At 36.1% G+C, this 23,106-nt stretch overlaps 1 protein-coding gene across 2 annotated transcripts; it reads right to left on the bottom strand.

Annotated features, from left to right (window-relative positions):
• Positions 1-385: 385 nt before the first annotated feature.
• On the bottom strand, positions 386-23,106 carry LOC128219881 (zinc metalloproteinase nas-15-like). 2 transcript variants are annotated; one of them, XM_052928022.1, is made up of 18 exons: positions 22,873-23,106; positions 13,676-13,826; positions 12,989-13,097; positions 11,182-11,315; positions 10,894-11,014; positions 10,361-10,430; positions 9,598-9,801; positions 8,901-9,036; positions 8,137-8,253; positions 7,625-7,765; positions 6,782-6,856; positions 5,253-5,393; positions 4,750-4,914; positions 3,920-4,054; positions 3,039-3,218; positions 2,544-2,735; positions 2,117-2,242; positions 386-1,605 (listed from the first exon to the last, which is right to left on the bottom strand). In XM_052928022.1, exons 1-18 carry the CDS (start codon positions 22,915-22,917, stop codon positions 1,487-1,489), a joined length of 2,361 nt encoding a protein of 786 aa, XP_052783982.1. In that variant the 5' UTR covers positions 22,918-23,106; the 3' UTR covers positions 386-1,486. The 2 variants fall into 2 exon arrangements, with proteins under 2 accessions (XP_052783982.1, XP_052783984.1); XM_052928024.1 differs by lacking the exon at positions 6,782-6,856 and having other exon boundaries at positions 22,873-23,105.

Genomic DNA, 23,106 nt, shown 5'->3' with positions numbered 1-23,106 from the left:
AACACAACGAAGCAACAAGGCAAGATTTAAAAGTTTAAATTAATAATGGCCAATGAAAATCTTGATTTTATTCAGTTCATTTCTGTGAATTTCACAGGAAGTCAGGGTGAGTTCAGACGGCCTAACGGCCGAAAAATCTACAAGATAATTGGGGTGGGATGACGTGACGAAACACTAAAGTAATTCTCGAGTTTTGTCTCCAGTTTCATCACTTCTATTTAATCTTAATACTAATTAAGATATGCTTTGAGATTGACGAGCCGAACTTTTAAGAGTATTAAAATTGAATAAGTGTTTGTCTACTTTCAGTTTCACTTTGAAATTTAGCAAAGATAAATGTGTCACTTGAGCGCTCCCTTAAGGGACATACATAACAACGCAGGCACATGGCAGTAACAAACCATATTTTATAAATCCATAGTAAACAACTATTTCGTTATGCTTCATTGTCATAAGATAATATGTAATACAAGTATACTTACATGAGTTTTCATATACATAAAAACATAAGTCATAAAATAATTATACAAATGATCCTGATTAAAAAAGTTGAGGACATTATACACTTTCCTGTTATAAATCCAGTTAAAAATAGTTTACCTGTACAATCAGTGCTCAAGCTAGGACTAAAAAGCAGGGTGGGGCACCTTACTTCACCCTGCTGTGCCCTTTTGTTTGACAGGGTCAATTTCAGGGTCAGAAAGAAGTAAAAATAATAAATACACATAATTTTGACACTGGAGTAAAAATTGCAGCTAAGGTATTCATAACAAACTTTTAGCTTTGAAAGTAGTTACAGCACCTACACCATATGAATTGAACATTGACCCTTGCAAGTGCACCATTAAGGCTCATTCAATGCGCATCAAAAGTGCCCTTTCTGGCCTAGCACCCTGCCTTTTTTCCAATCCTAGCTGGAGCACTGTACAATCATGTTCATGAAGAATAAAAAATATAATAATAAGAAAAACAATTACACACAATGTCCAGCATAGTTTGTGCACACATTATTTCACATAATATAAAGTCAAACATGTACATTACTATGAATTACATCACAGCACTTTAAAAGACAATTTCAAGTCGTTGAGTGTTATATGTTAGCGCAAAAAATCGGAGCATCCCCAAAATGTACAAGGTTAGTGAACAAAACAGACCAGGTTTTGGATAAAACGGATTACTTTAAATGAAAAGTAAAGTTTAAATACCATTGTTCTGTTAGGTTTCATGTATTTTTCATATATTTTGTAATTGTTCAGAATTTCTACGAGAAATCGGAAGACCTAGACCTTTCAGGTGGTAAGAAACACTCATAAGTGTTTCAAATACGCAGTAAAAGTAATATTTTTTCAAACTTGTCTTATTAAATTTAGGATAAATTTGGTCCGTTTTGTTCCACAACATGACCCGTTTTGTCTTGTCCATTTTGGTCATGACCGGTTTGTCCATAATTTTCAGGCGTGGTTTGAGCTAGTGGTGGCAGTTTTCAGCATATTTCGCACGACTTCTGACACGATCTCAGCATGTAGCCGCTGTTCTTGGTACATTGACCTCCCCGTGCCCACACTGGACAGAGGGCGTGGCCGTCCTTGCAGGTCCGCGCGGCTGAAATAGAATAGTATGCTGTACAAAATATTCCAAAAGCATGTGACGTCTGATTCGCCAAGCAGTAGCATATACTGAACCGGTACCATAATCTGACGTATCATTAATGTCATTCGGAACACCTCGGCCTTTTCCCATCGGAAATAACCTCGAATATATATGGCCGGTTTACAATGTCAGCAATAATTTCAATGTAGCATTTAAACTTAATGGCTTTACTATTACGAATCTTAATCATTTATGCAATAATACATTTCACGGACATTCAATTGAAACTTAATAAGGAATACAAAATACACATTAAAACACTACAATAATTAATACTTTATTAAAAATATAACGAACTACTTTTAAGGATTTACCGGCACGCATCCGATGTTGTTTTCGATGGAAAATGGCCAAGGAGTTCCGAATGCATTAATAAATTCGGAATTAATAATGAAACAATTGTAAGACAAAAACGTCGAAGAGAGGGAAATACATACTAAGTAGTATACTATTCAATAAATACCATTGCAGGCCTTGCACGACTTCTTGCAGATCCTAAGTGCCGTGTTGGGGTTGTCCTCACAGAAGCCGTGCTGCGCCCAGCTAGGACAGTATTGCTCCTTGTCCTCGCACCCCGAGGTGTTGTCTCCTGTAGGCATTAAGGTATAACAGCTTGAAATTACTGCTCCTTGTACTTACATGGAAATGTTGGTCGAATACGAAGTGTTAAAATTTAGAGATGTACATCGGGCGTTTAAAAACCTCACGTTATGCCGCATTTCGTATTAACAAGACAAGTCAATAAACCAAGATGTGTTGTGTGTTGACAACATATGTCAAAAATATGCTTTATTAAAGAGATATGATTTTTTTTAAAGAGATAGAAAAAATCGTTTTATCAACTAGCCATGTGTTTCTTCAATGTCTTTTTCAATATCTTTTTAACTTACCACCACCACCACCACCACCACCACCTCCTCCGTTGTCGGGCTTCGCTGTCGTGGTTGTTTTCACTTCTGGCGCGGTACAGGTTTTGCACGACTTTGCGCAGTGTATTTTCATCCAGGGATTAATGTCGCAGTGGCCGTATTGCGCCCAAGTCACGCATTCTTCATCACTGCGGTGGTTGTTGACACAGTCGCCTACACCCCGACATGACAAAGAGGAATGTTGATTAAATTATAAATAATTGTGATGTTGACAGGATTTTTTCAAATGTCTGCCATTTTGTTCGGACGTTCATATCCCCGTGGCTGTACCACGACAATGTCTCGCAATAAAATAGTACACAGCGCCAAAATATGACAAAAGAAGTCAAAGAAGAATTATAAATCCAATATATAAAGATTTTCGGACTAAAAAGTTACGCATGTTCATTTTTAAAGTGATGAAGATACAGTGCAGCTCCTTTGTGTGTAGCCGTGCCAGAGAAAAAATAGTCTTACCGCTAGAGGTAGTAGTAGTCCGAACGGGGGACTGTGTTGGACGGGGCGCTTCCGTGGAACCGCCTCCGCAGCCTGTGCACGAGCGGTGGCAATTAGTGTTCATCCAGACGCTGTTTTTGATGCACTCCTTGTCACGCGCCCAGGCAGAACACTGGTCGTCGTCCCACGTGTTCTTACACTCTAACAAAGTCACATACGTACGCATTAATTTTACTTTTGACTTAAATTTCAGCATCATTGAAAACATTTATTTACTTATTCTTGTGTATATTTGTCAAACTAACACTGACACGGTTGACAGTATCGGTGACAGACGGATATCTTTTTGTATTATTATTTTTTATTTCAAACATATTAAGTTGCTTGTAAGGAATGATATCTATATCTTTTTCTCGACTCCGATAGCCGTTCCTGCTACCCATGAATACCACCTCACGGAAGTAATGTGTTGATACCGCCTGTGTCTCTCCGTCGTAATGCAAGTTTTCAACACAGTCAAGCTACACCTTCAACGATTGGCCTTCATGTGTTTCAATGTTTTTAATTAATAACTTAATCCTCTTTAGCTCTTAGAAATCAATCTTTATTTTCAGCAAATGAAATTGCAGATAGGCTTAATTATTAATAAGGATTTCCTCTTTCGCGGTTGTTAAAAGGTCCGCATACTGGCACTTATCCTATACACATTCCCTGTGTCATAGACAGTGCGTCAGCACATGAGGTTGTTAGAAGGTCTAAGGTAACATCTTAATGATTAAGAAGGGTTCGTTCGCTACGCTCACTCCGCTCATTTTTAATCAGCATGCCATCTTACTATTACTTGGCGCACCATATACAAACACTTAATTCTGTAATGGATGGACAGAACAGTAGGGGCGTACCTTGTTGTCCTCCTTCGTCGCATTTGTTACAGGCGCGTCGGCAGTTTGGAATCATCCAGTCGGGGTTGGCTGAACACTCGCCCGTTTCCGCCCAACCCTCGCATTCGGGAGTGTTATGGAAGTTTTCACAGTCACCTTGGCAAGTATAGAATAACGATATAAATATGTAATCACATCAGGCGGGACTTTCTGTATACTCGCCTCACTGCGTGTCGCTAGGACGGGGGAAACACTATTCAAAAATATATTTTGGGCAAACTCACTTGCCGGCGTTGGCAGGTCACTGCACATGATTCGCATTCAGGGATGATATGAATGCATACACAGTCGCATGGCTACCTACGTTTGGGTGACTACCGGGGTCAATTGGAACAACTCGGCCATATCCGGCAAGCTCCGGAAAAGACCTCGTGAACAGACTTCAAGATACACGAAAATATGATGAGGCCGCCGGCGATTTACTTCAATATCATTACGCTATGCAGACTCATTCGATAACGTAAACAATGTTCGGAAATTAATGGTTTTGATTCGTGTCTTCATAACGCTTCGGAATTTGACCCATATATGACCGGTACAATGCCACTTATTCGGCTCCCTAAAACATGAAATATGGCCGTTGGCTTAAAACGCGTTTTAAAAATTGGCGCCGCCATGATGAACTATTTTTAAAGACCCGTATTATATCTGTTGGATAATGGCTGAGGTATTCCGATTGTACCGGGGTCTGTCTCCGCACATTTGCCCCTATTCCGGTATCCTAGCGGGGTGTATCTGATACATGTGTGAAATGGCCAAGCACTTGTACTAATGGTAAAACACAACAGTACCTGGTTTTGGCGTTTCAGTTGTTGTGAATATCGGAGTCTGTTCCCCACACATATGACACGATTTCTTGCAGTTTTCTGGCATCCATGCCGGGTTCATCTGACATTCGCCCTCCGCAGCCCATTTGTGACACTCTGCCTCGTCAGTGTGCTTGTTGTCGCAGGCCACTGCGAGAACGAACAAAATTATTTAGATCCTTCGTTAGACCGACGTGTATGCCATTTCCTTTTTTAATGAAGATAACATGAAGAAACAAAGGTCTAAAATCCGAAATAAATAAGATACAAGCGTGTATGAGGACCTTATTATAATACGAAATTTGTTTTAATCAGTCAAAATTAAAGATATCAGCTTAAAACTTTAGCACTTTATTTCTGAAACATAACACATTAGGAAAACGCAAAAACCTGTAAATGTAGTTTTCCTTAATAGGACCAATATTCGCAGACTTGGTCACATATTCAAAATTCAATAAAATAAAAAAATCTTTTTGAATTTATTTTACCATCAGGATCCGGTCCGGAGTTTTCACAGGCGTTGCACGTCTGGCGGCAGTATTTGTGCATCCACTTGTTGTTTACGATGCACTCGCCGTGATCTTTCCAGACGCGGCACAGTTTGGTCTCATAATGATCCTCGCAGGTCGCTAGAGAAGTACAATACAATGATATGCACAAACTGTAAAACGTGTTGATCAACTTGTTCTTTTTAGTTATCATGTAACGTGGTAAGGAATAACAAAAACATTTTTTTTTTACTTTTTTACATTGTTTTTGCTGTGTTTTAAAACAACTCATGATTTAAATTTGACAAAAAAATACCATTAATTAAACTATTTTTTAATTAATAACTCGGCCTTCCTGATGCAAACTGGCGTTATATACAGAACGCCTCGTTCCTACGAGGCGCCAATAAGTGAAACACAACAAGACCACGACACGTATATGACAAGGTTCGTGTGTTCTACTCACTTGAAAAAGGGCATAACTCGACAATAATTTACGTAAGAGTTATAGGTCTTGCTACTCGTATACGTATAGTATAGTCAAAGGTCACAAACCTGTATGAAGTTTCATGCGAATATTATGAACGGGTTTTGAGTTGCGGCCAATGTTAGAGTATATGTACGACGATAACATCAAGGCTATGACGGAACGTCGACATTGGTCATCGAAACTAATAAACATCAACTACCAGATAAGACAAATTAGGCATTACATATAATAAAAAAAACTCTTATAAACTAATCAATTATACAGAGGATTAGATTATGATTTTTTATATAGTGAAAATTACAACAATGTATATCGACAAGTTAAATATCCAGTACAATAACTGTATTACTTGAAGTACAAAAGCAATGATTTATTCTAAAATACATAAAATCTAAGACTACAAAAATAGCAAGGGTAGAATAATTGTACACTCTCGGACAAACAGACGCCGGTCCGTTTTTAGCGAAGTCCTTAAATATGGATGTTATTATATAATGATTTTAAATGAACTTGTTAGTAATATTAGAAAGGATTAGTCACAAGTAGTTGGTAGATTTAGCAGATTCAATCGACAAGAGCTTGCTTTGATGTATAGTTTTACAAGTACAACAAAGCGTACTCTAAACTGATTTGTCACAAAACTGGCTAAGAAACTTATTAAAGTATTAATATGTTTTGGGAATATAACACAATTCGACTTGATATTTCGAATTGAACTATCAGCTAAGCGTTCAAACAGGCCTGGTTAGTTGACAGAATGCGTGGTTAGTAATAAAACACAGCCACGGCTTGATATCTTGAAGATAAACAACAACAACAACAACAACAACAACAACACGCACGGCTCTTACCATTCAAAAGCATTTTAGTTGACAATAGTGCGGTTAGTAGAATAACATAACTACGATATTATGTATCGATATAAATAAACGCACACACTCGGATCTAAGCATTCAAAAGACCTTGTAAGTTGACAAATGCATTTGTTAGTAACCGTAGTAGTTATATAACACCACCCTGACGTGCTTCTTGTATTCACCTACTGTCCAGTTTTTAGGACACACATTGACAAATCTACATAACCACTGCCAACTCCATAGAGCAATATGGGGTCCTGAAATAGCGCCACATATTATGACTATATATCCTTTTGTTATATGAAGGAAAATGGATATCACAACCCTCTCTCTCGTCAAAATGGAGAGTAAAATAATACAGTTTAATTTAAATTATAAATAGTAAGAAGTAAAAATAGTTATACAATTTAAATATCAATGAAGTGCATATTAAATAAAATACCATTATAATTATGGGTCACATTGACCTTATTCAAACATGTTTTATATATTGATAATACATAACATTTGATCTTTTTCTGTCAAAATAAAGTATTATCAAAAATTTAAACTAAATTTCTTTTTTTTGTTATTCTCTTTATTCATAATATAGTTGCTTAAACCGTAAACCTGTTTCTTTTATGTATTATGTTCATAAAATATATTTGTATGAATAATCGCATGTCGTATATGATATAAGTCTGTTCGCCCACAGTGTTTCATTATCATTAATCACTTGTTTTATATCTTTCAATTTGCTTTGTTCTTTGTTTCGACATAGTTTAAACATGTACTAAATCATCTTATGGTAAAAATCCATTTGTTGTATGTTATATACATTCTAAAATTATATGTGTATGAATCTTATTGTATATAGATTCTACTCATTTAGGACGATTCGTCCCTATGCCACTCGTACACGCGCCACTATGATCAGTCTGATATGTTCGATAAACTACATTTATGGATTGCTCTTTACCTCGACATAAAATTAACATTAAATACATCAGTGCTATTCGTGCTAAAGTCTATTCACCCCTACTCACCATCGTCCTTGGACTTGTCGCCACACAGTTTACACGCGCGTTTACAGCTCTCCGTCATGTAACGAGGATTACGGTCACATTCGCCCTGATTGGCCCAAATAGCGCACTGCCAATCGTCACCATGGGCGTTAAAACATGTACCTTGAAAAGGAAACAAATTATTTTTCCTATGATCAATGTGGGTTGTATTATTTGAGTGCAAATGTTCCATACTGACAACGATTAACTGTGCACTGTTACGGACCAAATACCATTAATCCAACGAAGTTTATTTTTTATATGTTAGTGCCTTGAAATAAAAGTCAGTTTCAAGGCCTGAAAAAATCATTGAACAGTCGTCGCCATAGGATCGATATGTGTATTATAAAATATATGCATTCAAGTGATAATATAACAAGTTACAAAATGTCTCATAATAAACGACTTTTCGTAAAAATGTCTAGAAGTTTGTTTTCTATTTTTTGACGTTATCAATCAGACAAAATATATCTTAAAATGTTGAAGTGACTCACGGTCCTGCGGTTCGTCTTTATCCTTGGTACAGGCGTCCGTGCCGTCGGGACAGATACACTTGCAGTTCTGGTCGATGTAGCCACCGTTCCGACAGACGATCGAGCTGTCACACTTTTCTGAGAATTTGAGATAGATCCTTGAGTTTATGATTTACTCATGACTATCAGCCTCGTTTGTTTCAACATACTTAAATAACTTGTCGTCGAGCCGCCCATCATTTAATTTAATCCATTCAGCATTAATACAAAAAAAATCTACTGGTAAAGTTGGTAAATTTGGGAATCATTTTCAATTTGCAAAGAGTCAAGTTTAAATATTTACAAAGTTTTCACAGAAATAATATTTTATATATAAATATTATGTTATTTAAGTATAATTACAGTGAAATTTTGTTTTATACCCCCTTTCCCTCATATCATAAGCTTTATTATGGCGTAATTCAAAAATGAAATTTCATGCAGTATTAATATAATAGTTAGAACAGAAGTCATTTCCTAATTGAGATTATAATAACATTACTCCCTTTTTATTACTTAATTTTTGTGGTTATTATGATTTTGATAGTAATAATTTTCGCGTTTATCATAAACATTAAGAAGATTTTTTAAATTTGTGTTTTCTTGTGCATAACTTAAATCTTTCTTGCGAAACTCCACCTACAGAGGTCACAAAAGGTCGACCGGTCCATGCAAAACTCGATTTTTATCGTTCAATTGAAGATCAAGTGCGATTATAAATACAATGTATATTGAAACATACTAACTTGCACACTGGTACATAAGGTTGACAATTTTCACGTCGGTAAAAGAAAGCTCCTTGCGGTACACGCGCCCAATGTTCTTCTCCTTGTCCGTCTGCTTGGACCGGATTGTCTGTGATTTACCATCAGCTGCAAATGCCTGAAAACATATTGAGGGTAGTTACACAATGACACTCATCGGAAGGGCTAGTCATGTGTTCATTTGGAGGCGATTCATTGCAACCGAACCAAGGTGCGCGAGACTGGCCAGCCCCTCATTTAATCACAGCTGGCCCCTCTTATCTCGTTGGTGTAGCGCTTTAGATGTCATTCATTGTTGTTACATAAATTTATTGGGGGCTAAAATATGTTTATGACATTTAAAATTAATTGTAATGTCTTTGCTGATGAAAGAACTATACACACAACTGAAAAATACGTCCACCAATGTAAGTTATGAGGTTAGCGTCACTGGACACGTCAAATGGTTTAAATGAAAATGTTTGCAATTAAAAAAAGACGAATATGTATATAGCTCATATGTTTCTGGATTGATCTATGACCTTAAACATTCCATTTGTTTAAACAATGACTCCAAAACACTTGTTTGAACATTTTTCAAAAAAAACACGGGCGACGTTGATAAAATTAGAGCCGAATTACCAAAAAATGACCATCCGGTGTGCAAGAAACACATGTATTCATACTAACGCCCACTTACGGTAATCCCATAATGCATGACGGAAGAGTACTCATACGGAACTTTCATCTGGTCTACTTCCTGCGAGGAATACTTGTTGAACCAAATGCGCATGCTCGGCTCGACGTTCTGATAGAGGATTTCGATGTACTCGTCACGGTTCGGTAGCTGGTGCTCGTGGACCAATCCAATAGCGTGGCCAATCTCGTGCAGATAAAGGCCTTTCTGTTACATTTAGGATAAGACAAAATGAAATAACGTAGAACTATATCAAATTTAAGTAATATAATAGGCAATGATTTCAGATAAGAATGGTGACTTTTTATGTATGTTTTTTATGTTCAAAAATAGTAATTCGATAAACTTGCTTAAACAGTATCATTTAAAAAGCGTAAAAATCACACAAGGAATCGAACATCTAATCTAAATTACATTAAATTTGTGAATCTGTTTAAATATCTGGCTTGTCGTGCCATTGTGAATATCTTGTTTTAAGGAGATCTAGCATGCATGATTATTTTGAATATCTGGATACTACGGCCTTGTAAAAGTCTGGCATGTCGGACATTAATGCTAGGCTGGCATTGATAATGTTTAGATAATTTATGGCTTGAAGGCCTATATAAATATCTGTTTTTTTCGGGTCCTTTCGACAGCGATCTAACATAGCAGTTATCATGAATAAGGTACGCGTGTATCATTTAAGCTGTTCTTACTGAATGTTCAGTCTAATAAATGTAACAGTGCCATAAGCGATATCTTAAACTTGAAAAGACCGACTTACAAATCTACAACCGTTTTTGTCCAGGTTCAGTGGTTGCGAGCCCCCGACCATTCCTAGCTGGGAATTGCACCTAAAATTATAATCCGCATAAGATATAATATCATCATCATCATCATCATCATCATCATCATCATCATCATCATCAAACATCATCATCACCATCATCATCATCATCATCATCATCATCATCACCATCATATCATCATGTGCATGCTACATTCTATCAGCAGCCACACCCGTTCGTCAAAAACGGGTAAGCCCATGTCCGGATTCACGCGTACTTCGTTTACTCGGCAATGCACATGCGCTTATATATACGCATGCATGGGGATAATCTTATACTTTCAGCGACCTAGAACCAGTTTCGGTAGCCGAGAAGGTTCCTATCCCTCGGTGTCTAACGGAAGCGGGGGCGCGTGATTTTTCTTTTCGACTTTAGATTGCTGTACGTTCGGGTTAAATACTCCTGAATGAAAAATACGGCCATACGAACCGACCTGTATGTACGTGCAACTATACATACAAACACCTACCCGAGCCCGTTTTGGAAGCGTACGAGGTTCCGGTCTCCCCGTCCGGATGGGCGGAAGCGGAGACACGTGTATTTCTCCCACTCCGTCATCGCCGTGCGAATCATGTACTTCTCCTTCTCACCTGTAAACACATTGATATGTACTCAAAATTGTAAAGCTCCTATCAGCATGAGGATTTCTTTTTTCAAACCGTCAGATATCCCATGATCCAAAATACGTGTACATGGTTTATTCTTTAATGGATATAATGAAGAGGTATTTTAATACTTGATTCATGTATAGACTTACTAAAGTGTCCGTTCACAAATGTATACGGGATGACGCCGTCATCCCAGCGGAGCACGACGTCCCTTATCGCCTTACGCCGGTGACGCTCCAACTTCCGGCCCGACTTAGACCGCCGCTGACGGGGAATGTTTTCTCTGAAGGTATCACGCAGAGTAAGTGGGGTGTTTCATATGTACTGTTATTGACATTGCAACCCTTATGGATTGTGGTATACGTATAGAATCCTAACAGTTCTATTAATAACAATTCATTATCCATTACATATTTATGAAGTTTGAGTGCAAACTTGCCTAGTAATTAAACCTCATGCAAACATTCAATGAACTAAAGGCCCAATTTGTTAGTTATTCACATTATGTAAATTACATATTTAATAATATTGCTACTTATTTATCACTTGTTACAGATAGAAGAAATGCTAAACTACACGTTACTAAATTCACACGTTTTAAACTATATTGAATGTTCAAAATTACTTTGGTGGCTAATGTCCGCCTTTCATGTGGTCGGATGCCATTTCGTGTGGTACGAAACTACAGAAATCCCCCATCATTCATAATGGAGCTTCCGTCAATAAAATATAAAGAATGGTCAAACGAGTTTTAGGATGTGTCCTAAGAGTATACAGTGGCAGCAAAAAAGATGTTGATGGCGATATGAAATTTGTTGCTAGGTGTTCTTACATTATCAGAGATCCTTGTCGTATTTTATTTAGCGCGCGGTGGGTACCAGCGGGTTGTTTACTACAATTACATGTACATGCGGAGTTTTTGACTAATTGGTACCCGTCGCGCGTGGAATAAAACAGCGAATGCGTGGGTCCATCGGGTGACGCAATGTTAACAGTCGAAAGGACTTCAGGAAGTCATTTCTGTGCTATGTTTTGTGAGCATTATGAAAATAGTTATTCGCATGATGGATTATTTGAACGGAAGTTGATAACTGTTATGCCACCGTGAAGACAAATAATTTCTGGATTACTAGGTAACGGTATGTTGTTTGCATATGAGTTTATATTTTAATCAATGATTATTTTGTGGATGGAATGATAAACAAATGACTTTAAGCATGGTCACAACACATTTATGATAAACAGCTACGTTTAATTTTAAAACACATCGAGCATTGTGAACAGAACGGATGCGATGCGTCATAATTGTCGATATAGGATATGATAAACTGATAGCGACAAGTATATGAGTCAGCGTCAAGTATATGAATCACTTTTATTGTCAATTGCATTCTTTGCAGATCGGTCGATTTAGATCACAGTTTCTATCGAACATATATAAAATTCAACATCGACTTTAACGTGAAAGCACCATGACCGACCGTTAACATGACCGACCGATATACATCGACCGTTATACATGACCGACCGAAATAGACTCATGATGCTTATTGTTTCAGAATGAACTAATTATGTGAGGAGGTAAGCGCATCCGTTTCAAAACCTAAAGCCGCCCCAGACCCTTGATGTCATTGACGTCATAAACTTTATTCCAAGGTGATCCTAAGCTACCCTTATTTTGCTTAATGGGACAGAAATTTGGGGATTGATTCAGTCAGTATTATTAATAAGCCGGTTTAGAGAAACAGCAACGCACCATATCTAGCTCACTTACGCGTTGACAAAACAAGCGGTGACAATAATAGAGACGTTTATGCAACCCTCATTGCATCACTTGGTGACAGTCTATCACTACCTGATATTACCACAGATATGTTACTACATGACCAGAACAATTCGACGTTGACTCTCTTGGTACGCCATATAATCCCATGTAGGTTGACAGCAAATACTTACTCGTAATTACTAGGCTGCTCGTAAAGATTAAAGAACTGTTCACTGGTCAGCCTCATGTCCAATTCCGCCAGTATTGTTCCGTCTTCAGAGTTCATTAGGTTCTGTGCCACTGTAATTGAGTGCAGATATTTTTTTAACAAGAGAGTTTTCTTCTACGTGTATGTTGGGCCTTTTTGTGCGCCTTATTTGGCGTATGTTGAAAGTTGTGATCTACGTAAAACACGAATTTGATCAGGCGTGTTATAATTTTACATGTTTTAGACCCAAATTGCAGTAAGAGTACAATAAAGAATAAAAAAACCTGGTTTTAGTGGGAAGCGAACCTAGTCATTATTTTGTAGAAGACCAATTCTTTATCCACATGCCCAAAGGGATTCTTTAGTGGTCAACGTTATATTTTGTCCAATGAGAAGGCAGTATTTCTCAAGTTTGCCGATGCATTTATTTCATTGAGTCAGCAGTCAGTCGTAATTGATTTAAATCAGGTGAAGCCGTAGATATACACGCTGGTTGGCCCAGTTAGTGGTTGGTTTACCCAAAATAATGAAGACCACTAAAAACGTTTAGAGTGCTAGTATAAATTTGCACAAAATGAATGGTAATGCGACTGTGCCGCACCAAATCATCTTTTTTGTAAGTGCATAATTACAACATTTACTCATTACATATAACACTATCGTGACTCACTTCCTAGACCGCCGCTAGCCCTGGCAATGATCTGATCAATTGTTAGGTCGGTATACGGCTCCGTTCCGTTCAAGTTGAGCGGATCTATGTTGAATTCCTGGAGCTCTTCCATCATTAACTGGCCAGCCGCCAGTCCACACACGTACATCACCTGTAAAAGATTGATGATTTCATTTTATATCTATTTATATTACATTTAATTTATTTCAGCCGAGTTGGATAGTGGTACCACGATATCTTTGTTGAGAAGCGGACACCCACACAGATTACCACTCTGGGCACCTATTTGTTAATTAAAATTGAATCCAAATTAAAGAAATTCTTATCTTCTAGATTATTGCCAGATCAGAGGCTGAATTTAATAAACAATTTAGATAAAAGAATCTTGGTGTTTTGATTGGGCCTGTAAAATTAATTGGCCAATGAAATGATTGTACTCCTCAGGCATAACTAAGAGAAAGAATAATAATTATATTGAAATCAGCCAAGTATTGCTTGGTTTCCAATAAATAGAAATGTTTTATTTTCATGTAAAATGTGAAACTAAAAGTAGAAGCTTAAATAGAGGTAACCGCTAACTCTGTCTATATACGATAACATCTGAATCGGTTAGAACTCAACAGTGACGTATATATATATATATATATATATCGGTTAGAACTCAACAGTGACGTATATATATATATATATCTATATCTATATCTATTTATATTACATTTAATTTATTTCAGCCGAGTTGGATAGTGGTACCACGATATCTTTGTTGAGAAGCGGACACCCACACAGATTACCACTCTGGGCACCTATTTGTTAATTAAAATTGAATCCAAATTAAAGAAATTCTTATCTTCTAGATTATTGCCAGATCAGAGGCTGAATTTAATAAACAATTTAGATAAAAGAATCTTGGTGTTTTGATTGGGCCTGTAAAATTAATTGGCCAATGAAATGATTGTACTCCTCAGGCATAACTAAGAGAAAGAATAATAATTATATTGAAATCAGCCAAGTATTGCTTGGTTTCCAATAAATAGAAATGTTTTATTTTCATGTAAAATGTGAAACTAAAAGTAGAAGCTTAAATAGAGGTAACCGCTAACTCTGTCTATATACGATAACATCTGAATCGGTTAGAACTCAACAGTGACGTATATATATATATATATATATATATATATATCGGTTAGAACTCAACAGTGACGTATATATATATATATATATATATATATATATATATATATATATATACGTCACTGTTGAGTTCTAACCGATATATATATAAATATATATATATACGTCACTGTTGAGTTCTAACCGATTCAGATGTTATCGTATATAGACAGATGAAATAATGTATTTATTCATCAAAGACATATGTATAGCCCTTTAAATTTTCCCACCACTCACCCTTTATAAAAACGCTGACAGCCGAATAAAGCAAGGAGGATTTTTATATCTTTCAATGCCACAGAAAACTAACGTGTATCAATCTTTGCCAGATTTCCCAGAAGTTCAGGTATGTTTTACAGACATTATCTTGGTTATTGTGTTTTGGTTGCACGATGTAATTGAACTGGCGACGGTTATTGAACCAGCCTATTCCCACAGGTGATTAGAAAGATGTACTAGTTTCAATTTCAATGAACCAGAGTTTGTATATTATGGCGAGATGTTTGGGCTTGCACTTGAAACTACCGTTCGTCTCACCTTTGTCTCATGTGCTTCCTTCCGTATCGACCCGCCCTCTTTTTGTGGCGCCAGGTTATTATTCATCAGTTGTTTTGCCTTACTTTCATCCGATAGAACAACATAGAATCCTTTTAGCTGTCTGTTGATATCAGTTGGGGCAATCATAATCGACTAAAATGCTCCAAAGGTCTTATTTGGTAACCATGTGTGAACCCTTTTTACAAAGTCATTGCATGTTCATGAAAAACGCCACACTTTTGTTAACAAAAAGGGGGATTTCAATCACACTTCATACATGTTTAAGCGTATACCAACCATATGAAAATGAATTACTCATACATTTTTACTCTCACTTCAGATGGCAAGGTCACGCTCGATAGTCATTTCAGCCATATAGGGATTTTATTACAAAAGTTTCTTGCATTGCATAGAACAATGCTACGGAAATCAAATCACATAAAAGTCATCCCCGAGCTCAAAAAGCACACATGGAGCAACATTGCCGGTCCAGAATTAAAAGGTACAAAATTGTATTATAGCGCGCGAAAACTTAAAAAAATCCTGACTTAAAAATACAAACATCCTCATTTTCCTAAGACTCGTAAGAGAGGAAGAACATGTACTTGGTACGCATCAATGAGTCAGCAGAAAAATATAAATGCTCCTCGGAAGTGCAATAAGGAAATCAAGTTGTTTGAAATATAGCCACCTGATTTGTCAATGCTCTTGAGCAATATCTAAAACTAATGACTGCGTAAATGCATAAGCAAGAACAGTATGCTGGCTATTGACACGAAAAGTAAAGTTCCTGAAATAGGCAATGATATTTTCAGGAACATATTATTTGAATCGCATTTTCGAATGTGCAAATGTGTAACCCTTGATAAAAGTTAGCTCATGAAATGCCAACACATTGATAGAGGCTTGGTATTGTATAAAGGTCCTATGAAAAGACATGATAATGTTGACTGAATTGGCCTTTGAGAGACAATATATCTGCTCCTGAAAGGTGTAACGGCATCAGCAGGGGATGTGTAGCACTTCTTACCTGCAATTGGAACACCTCGGCCACTTCCCACCGAAAGCCACCGCGGATGTATATGGAGGGATTACAATGTCAGAATTCTTTATATTTAACTACGCTACAAGAAGATCGCGTGATAATTTTAATTTAGTGGTTAAGCCTAAGGACATTACTCGAGGAATCCTAATTCTATATGCAGTGAATAAAACTCAATCGGACTCATTTTGAATATAGTAATAACAATTACACGTTAAAACACTACAATTAAATAATGTTATTATTAATTTTACGAACTACTTTTACTAATGCACCGGCATACATCCGATGTAAAATACATGGAAAACAGCCGAGGTGCTCCGTATGTACATGTCCGCTTAAACGTACATATTTATACAGACGTACACATTTCGCTCATTACCTTTATTATTCACTCAAAGTAATATCATCTATATAACTTTACAGGACAGGAATTGCTGAACTTGCTCGTAGGCTTATTGAGAAAAACTATGTAGTTATAGAGATATCAGAGGTCCCATTTTTTATAAACAAAACCTCAAAGTACCGAAAACAAAAACGTACAAACCAAACTCTTCATCAATGCCATTTCAAAAGTTCCCACAAATCCCTCTACAAAAAGTGCTTACAGCAACAAAAGTAAGTTATGCCTTTTTGTATCTTTCAATGCCACAGCAAACCAACGTGCATCAATCTTTGCCAGATTTCCCGGATGTTCAGGTTTGTTTCACAGACATTATCGTGGTTATTGTGTTTTGCACGCACGAGCTAACTGTACTGGTAACGGTAACTGAACCAGTATTTTCCCACACTAACAGGTGTTTAGAAGTATGCTCTAGTTTGAATTTCTATGAACTAGAGTACGTATATTAGTGTGAGATGTTTGGGATTAGACTGGGGGAATCCCCAGTCCATATTGTGCTTAAAACCACCTTTGGTCGTATTTCCTTTGTTCCAACATCGTCTCGCCTTCGTTTCCTAGTAATCTTTTGTGGTTTGATCAAGATTAGCCGAAATGTTTTTTGATTTATCCAATACCTTCTTTTAACTAATCAAATCACTTAAATGTTCAAACTAACCAAAAGATAATCTGTGGACATCTCATCCACGTTTCATACAAATGGGTACAGTTGTCTTGCTTTACTTTCGTCCTTTAGCACAACATACCATACTTTGGCTGTCTGCTCATATCAATTAGGGCCATTAATATTGACTTAAATGCTTCAAAAGTCGTATATGATGTAACGATGTTTTCAAACCTATCTGGATGTTCAGTCTTCGCACTTCTATGAGAAAAGTTACACCATTGTTAACTATGGAGGGTGGTTTCAATCAAACTGCATAAAATGGGTTAACAAACATCTGGAGGTAAACTGCTTATACATGTTTACTCTCAGCACAGATGTCAAGTTCTCATTCAGTAGCTTTCTCAGCAAAATAATGGTGTCATTGAAACATTTCGTGTGTCAGCAATACTTTCTTACATAGCATATTTGATTACAAATAGAATATACATAAATGAACAATGCAAAGGAAAGGTATATCGTACATAGAGATTCTTGCTCCCAGCTCAAAGTTTAATGACACAAATGGAGGCCTACTACACCCAATACGGAATCATTTAACTTAGACTCAAATCATAGACTTATAATTAAATTTGTTCAATTTTACAAATTTTAAGTTCACATAATTTAACAGCACCATATATTTACATTCGATTTCCCGTTGAAAATGTCGCATTTATGTATTTTAAAACTCCAAAACTTGCTGTAACTCAGTGACTTTGGATTGAAATTGAATTTCAATTTAGTTATTCACGTTTATAGGATGTGCCTCTTCTATGTCTGCATGGTTCATATATATTTCTTGTGACGTTTTTCGTGTTCTTTAATAATTCCTATTCTCTTGCCTCTTAGAATGCGTTATTTGTCCGATTTCTATGCTCACATATGATGCTCCGTACTATTGCGTATATCTACCTTTTATTGTCTGTTTAATGAAGAATTTGTGCCAATGCATAATCTACTAAATGATCAGTAATTAATTCCCATTGATAGGTTGCCAATGCGGTTATTAAACCACAGACACCCACTGATTCCTGATGTTATTTGTCTTAAAATAAGGCGTCTATTAAGAACATGAAGTTGGTACGCGTCAGTAAGTCAGAAAAATAAGTAAATGCCCTTCGGAAGTGCAAACAGTAGTATTACGAAATACAGGTATATTTTATTTGAATTTTAGTCACCCATTTTGTCAATACTCTTGAGCAACATCAAATACTTCTGAAATGCGTAGATGCATAAGCAAGGTCAGAAATGTGCTCCTTGTTAACACCAACAAATATGTTCATGAAATACGCAATGATCATTTCAGATTATAGTGTATGTTCCGCAATTGCAAATGCTCAAAATTTTATCGCTGGAAAGAATGACTCCAATGAAATTCCGAATTATTGATAGAAGCTCGGTAATGTATAAATTTTAGGATGTAAAATGTATGTCCCAAAACATGCATAAAGATATTCCAAGAAAAAGACATGATAATGTTTACTGAATGGCGTTCGAGAGACATTTAATTTATTCCAGAAACGAGTATCTACATGACGTGTAACAATACTTACTTGCATCAACGACATGCAATCTTAAATTTGTACAGTAATACAGACGTATGCATGACGTTCCTATTTTAAACTGCTAACTCTGTGTACATATTAACATCCATATAACTTTTCCGGACACGAAGTTTTGTTTTGAACGTGCTCTTAGGCTTAACGATAAATCAAGATAATTCTACAGATTTCAGGGACCCATCCCCATTTACAAAACCTCAAATAAATAAAACAAATACGTACAAAACAAAGTACTTTTAAAAGTTCCAAACAATAACACTTAGGAAAGTGTTGACTGCAAAAAAAAGTATTGATATTTTTAAACCTCTTCAATGCCAAAACAAACCAACGTGCATATATCTTTGCCAGATTTCAGGTTTGTTTTAGAGACATTTTTGAGGTAATTGTGTTTTTAGATGCACGAACTAGTTGTACTTGCAACGTTAATGAAACCAGCATGTTCCCTACTATAACAGGTGTTTAGAAAGATGCTATAACTTTTTCACAATTTCAATAAACCAGTGTACGTATACTGTCTCTATATTTTCGTGACTGTGCTTGAAATTACATGCATCTAGTTTCGTATTTTCGGCTTGCTTTTAAAGCGCCCTTTTTTGGCGTTCGGTAGTTAGTCATCAGTTGTCTTGCCTTTTTTGACCGTAAGAATCCCTTCAGATGTCTGCCTATATCAATTTGGGCCATCTTTTTTACTTAAATCCTTCAAAGGTCTTATGGGATGTTACGATAGTTTCAAACATATCTTGATGTATAGTATTTGCATGTTTGTAAAAAAGCTGCACACCACTGTTAAATATAAGAGGATTTCAATCTAAATAGAGCAACATCGGGAGATGAATTGCGTATACATTTAAATCTCAGCTCATATGACAAAGTCATCCTCATAAGTCAATTCAGCCAAATAGGGACTTCATTGCATTAGTTTCGTTTAAACAGCACTTTTTTACATATAATATTTGTTTGATTTGATCAGAATAAATCTAATTGAACAATGCTACGGAAATGTATATTGTACATGAAGTTTGTGCTCGCAGCCGAACGTTTAATGTCACCCATAGGTCTACATAGCCAAATACGTAATCATAGCACTATAAAGCGTCTCAGTAATACTAGTACTTCATTCAACAAACGCGATATTAACGCTCTCTAGGTGAAAATATCAGGTTCATTTATGGATTTGTGGGATTCCAATTGGTCAACGACTCCGTGACTATGACTTGGATTTCAATCAGTGTTAATAACGTTCCAATGATGTTTCTCTTATCTGTGCAGTTGTGACCTCATGTATAATTTACAAATGCCTTTACACAGCAAGGGCCAATCGGGGAAATAAGGGCTTCTCCTGCGACAAATGCTCCCTTTCTGTTTATTATTATAATCGTACTCTTTCGTCTTATATTTCGTTATGTCTGCACGATTCACAATATTTCTTTTAACATGCCTCTTCTTCTTGCATAATTCATATTTTCGTTTATCAAAGAACGAACACTTGATCGTCCTATTTCTGTGCCGACTTACTATTTCCCAACAATTGCGTACATCTATCTTTCATTGTTTATTTTGATGAGGAAATTGTGCCAATGCATAATGTACTTAATGATCGGTAATTAATTCCAACAGATCTTTTGCCAATGTGGTTATTAAACCACAGCTCTCTTCTGATTCAGGCTGTTTAATGTCTTAGATTAAGGCCAGCCGTCTATAAATCATAAGAGAAAAACAGAGATAATGCCTCACAAAATAGTCATTAAAAGATGCAATAAAATGTTCCTCAGTTCTCTAAAGTATATGTTTATTTTTATGTAAATGCTATGTGTATATATTCATAAAATAAGATTTATAAACAATTTTCAGTACTTCCAGGTGCTAATTTCACGTTTAAGTATTTTTTTTGTTTTGTAATATAGATTTATCATTTTAACTTCAAGAATATCCTTATATTTTTTCGCAAGATTCCGGTTTTACAGTAAACTGCCGGGTGCCCGAGACGAACGGGTTGATCGAGAAAATAGTTTGGGCTCGTTCAGAATATCCAACTTAGATTGAACCTAAATTTAATGTTATACGCTTACTGTTCTGATTGGACTGTAAAAATAATTTGCTAATTCAATGAATTGAACCACTGAGAAATGTCTAAAATTAATATAAGAACTTATGGTTTAAAGTCCCCCAAACCCTCCTCTCGTTTATTCTGACAATAATTCTAGTATCCATATTTCGAAACATAGAGCAACATTGCCCACCCAAAACACGCAACAAATGCATTATATAGCAGGCACATAACTTAGAAAAATAAACCCGACTCTTACTTTTTTCTAAATATTAAATTACGTATCTTGGAAACAACAAAAAGAAAGAATTTAGTTCTATGCTATATGTTGATGAATGAACATGTTTCTGGTACTCGTTCATGCATTATTATGAGGGCACATGCACCTGGTGCACGTCAATGAGTCAGCAGCAGCACAGGTGGATGCCCCATTGGAAGTGCAAAGGGAAAAAAGGGAAAATAAGGAACGTTTTTATCTTTTGGAAATTTTATTGCCACCGGAATTGTCATTACTTTGACTTCTAAAATGTGTAAATGCATTCGCATAAAACGTTTGCTCCTTGTTTCTTGAAAACATGTATTGCAAAGATAATTTCAGAAACATGTTGTATGCATCACATTTTGAAATGCGTTAATGCATTTGTATGAAACGATAAAATGTACTCCCCAAATATGCAAAGACAGTTTCAGAAATATAATGCATGTACCACATTTTGAAATGTGTAAATGCGTAGCCTGGAAAGAAGCAGGCTCGTAAAATACAACAACACTGATACAGGCTATACGTTCATGTATAAAGGATGAACAAAGGATGCCCCTATAAAAATGCATGGATATGTTCACAGAAACCAAATATTCAAGGGTATACTGAATTGCGTATAAACGCTTTTTAGGGAAAAGAGATATACTCATCAGTGTATCAGTGAGTAACGGCAGGATCACGTAACGATTTCAAGTCCGTTTGTCATATTGTATTAAGTGTGTCTTCCGAATGCGTTATGGTCTTATTAAGATAAATCAAAAGCGTTGATGAATAACAATAGACAGCCTTTTAAGTTAGAGTATCTTCTTCCGTATACAAGGGAAGTATTTGCATGAAGACAGCTGATTAAATTCAATGTACATTATGTGATATCAATTTACTATATGCTATTTAAAAAAAAAACTGAAAATGTGCCAGCAGTAAACTCAGAAAGGGCCTATACGGAAAAGTTAGCCAGAACGGAAAATTGAATAGAAACGGAAAACCTGGGCCAATATGGAAAATAAGCATTCTGATTGTTTTAAAACTTAAGTCAATACGGGAATAAAGTATTTGAATTGGTTTGAAACCGGATCAATACGGAATTACTGTGTAAAATTTGCAGTATATTTTACTTCAATATTATTTAAAGCTTATTTATCATGCAAAGTGTAATGTTTAAGTACAAACACTTAAGAACTTTTCATAATTTAGTTGGAGCATAAGCTTCACATTGGTTGTGGTATTTTGCCTTTGAAAATTGTTTAACAATCCTTGGCCATTTATCAAAGCCAGAATATTAAATAATTCTTTTATATTACCAATATATTATCCTCATTCCCGTTAGCAAAAACACATATGTGGGTCTGCGTCACACAAATCAAAACGCGTCTCAAAAGGATAGACACACACACTTCCTAATGAATGTATAATACGCAAACCGAATGTGAATATTCATATAGTTTGATTCCTGTGCATAAATATCCCACAAGAAAATATCTAAGAGATAAAAAAAAACTTAAATAATTGCTTATGAATTTAGAAAACTTACCATTATAAATGTCCGGATTGACTCTTGATGACTTGTTGATGCCATGTCTTTAATTTACACTTTACACACAATATAAGTATACTCCAACCTCTGAAACATTAATTAACTCAATATTTCTTTTTAAAGAATCTTCTTCTTGTTGGAAATGTTGTACGATAATCTTTGAAAATTATCCGCCACATGTGTTTTATACATCGCAGCTAGACTCAGGTTGATGATGTAAATGAGACAAGT

The sequence above is a fragment of the Mya arenaria genome, chromosome 15 (assembly GCF_026914265.1).
Source record: "Mya arenaria isolate MELC-2E11 chromosome 15, ASM2691426v1".
Lineage (NCBI taxonomy): Eukaryota > Metazoa > Mollusca > Bivalvia > Myida > Myidae > Mya > Mya arenaria.
The sequence above is the reverse complement of the archived record's forward strand: the minus strand, read 5'-3'. Positions and strand labels throughout refer to the sequence as shown.

Excerpts from the sequence above, each read along its gene's own strand:
- LOC128219881 (XM_052928022.1), bottom strand. The coding sequence starts at position 22,917 with ATGGCATCAACAAGTCATCAAGAGTCAATCCGGACATTTATAATG. Across the intron at positions 7,766-8,136 it reads TAAAGACGAACCGCAGGACC|GTACATGTTTTAACGCCCAT; the intron begins GTGAGTCACTTC and ends TTCCTTTTCAAG. Across the intron at positions 5,394-6,781 it reads TCCTAAAAACTGGACAGTAG|CGACCTGCGAGGATCATTAT; the intron begins GTGAATACAAGA and ends GTACTTCTCTAG.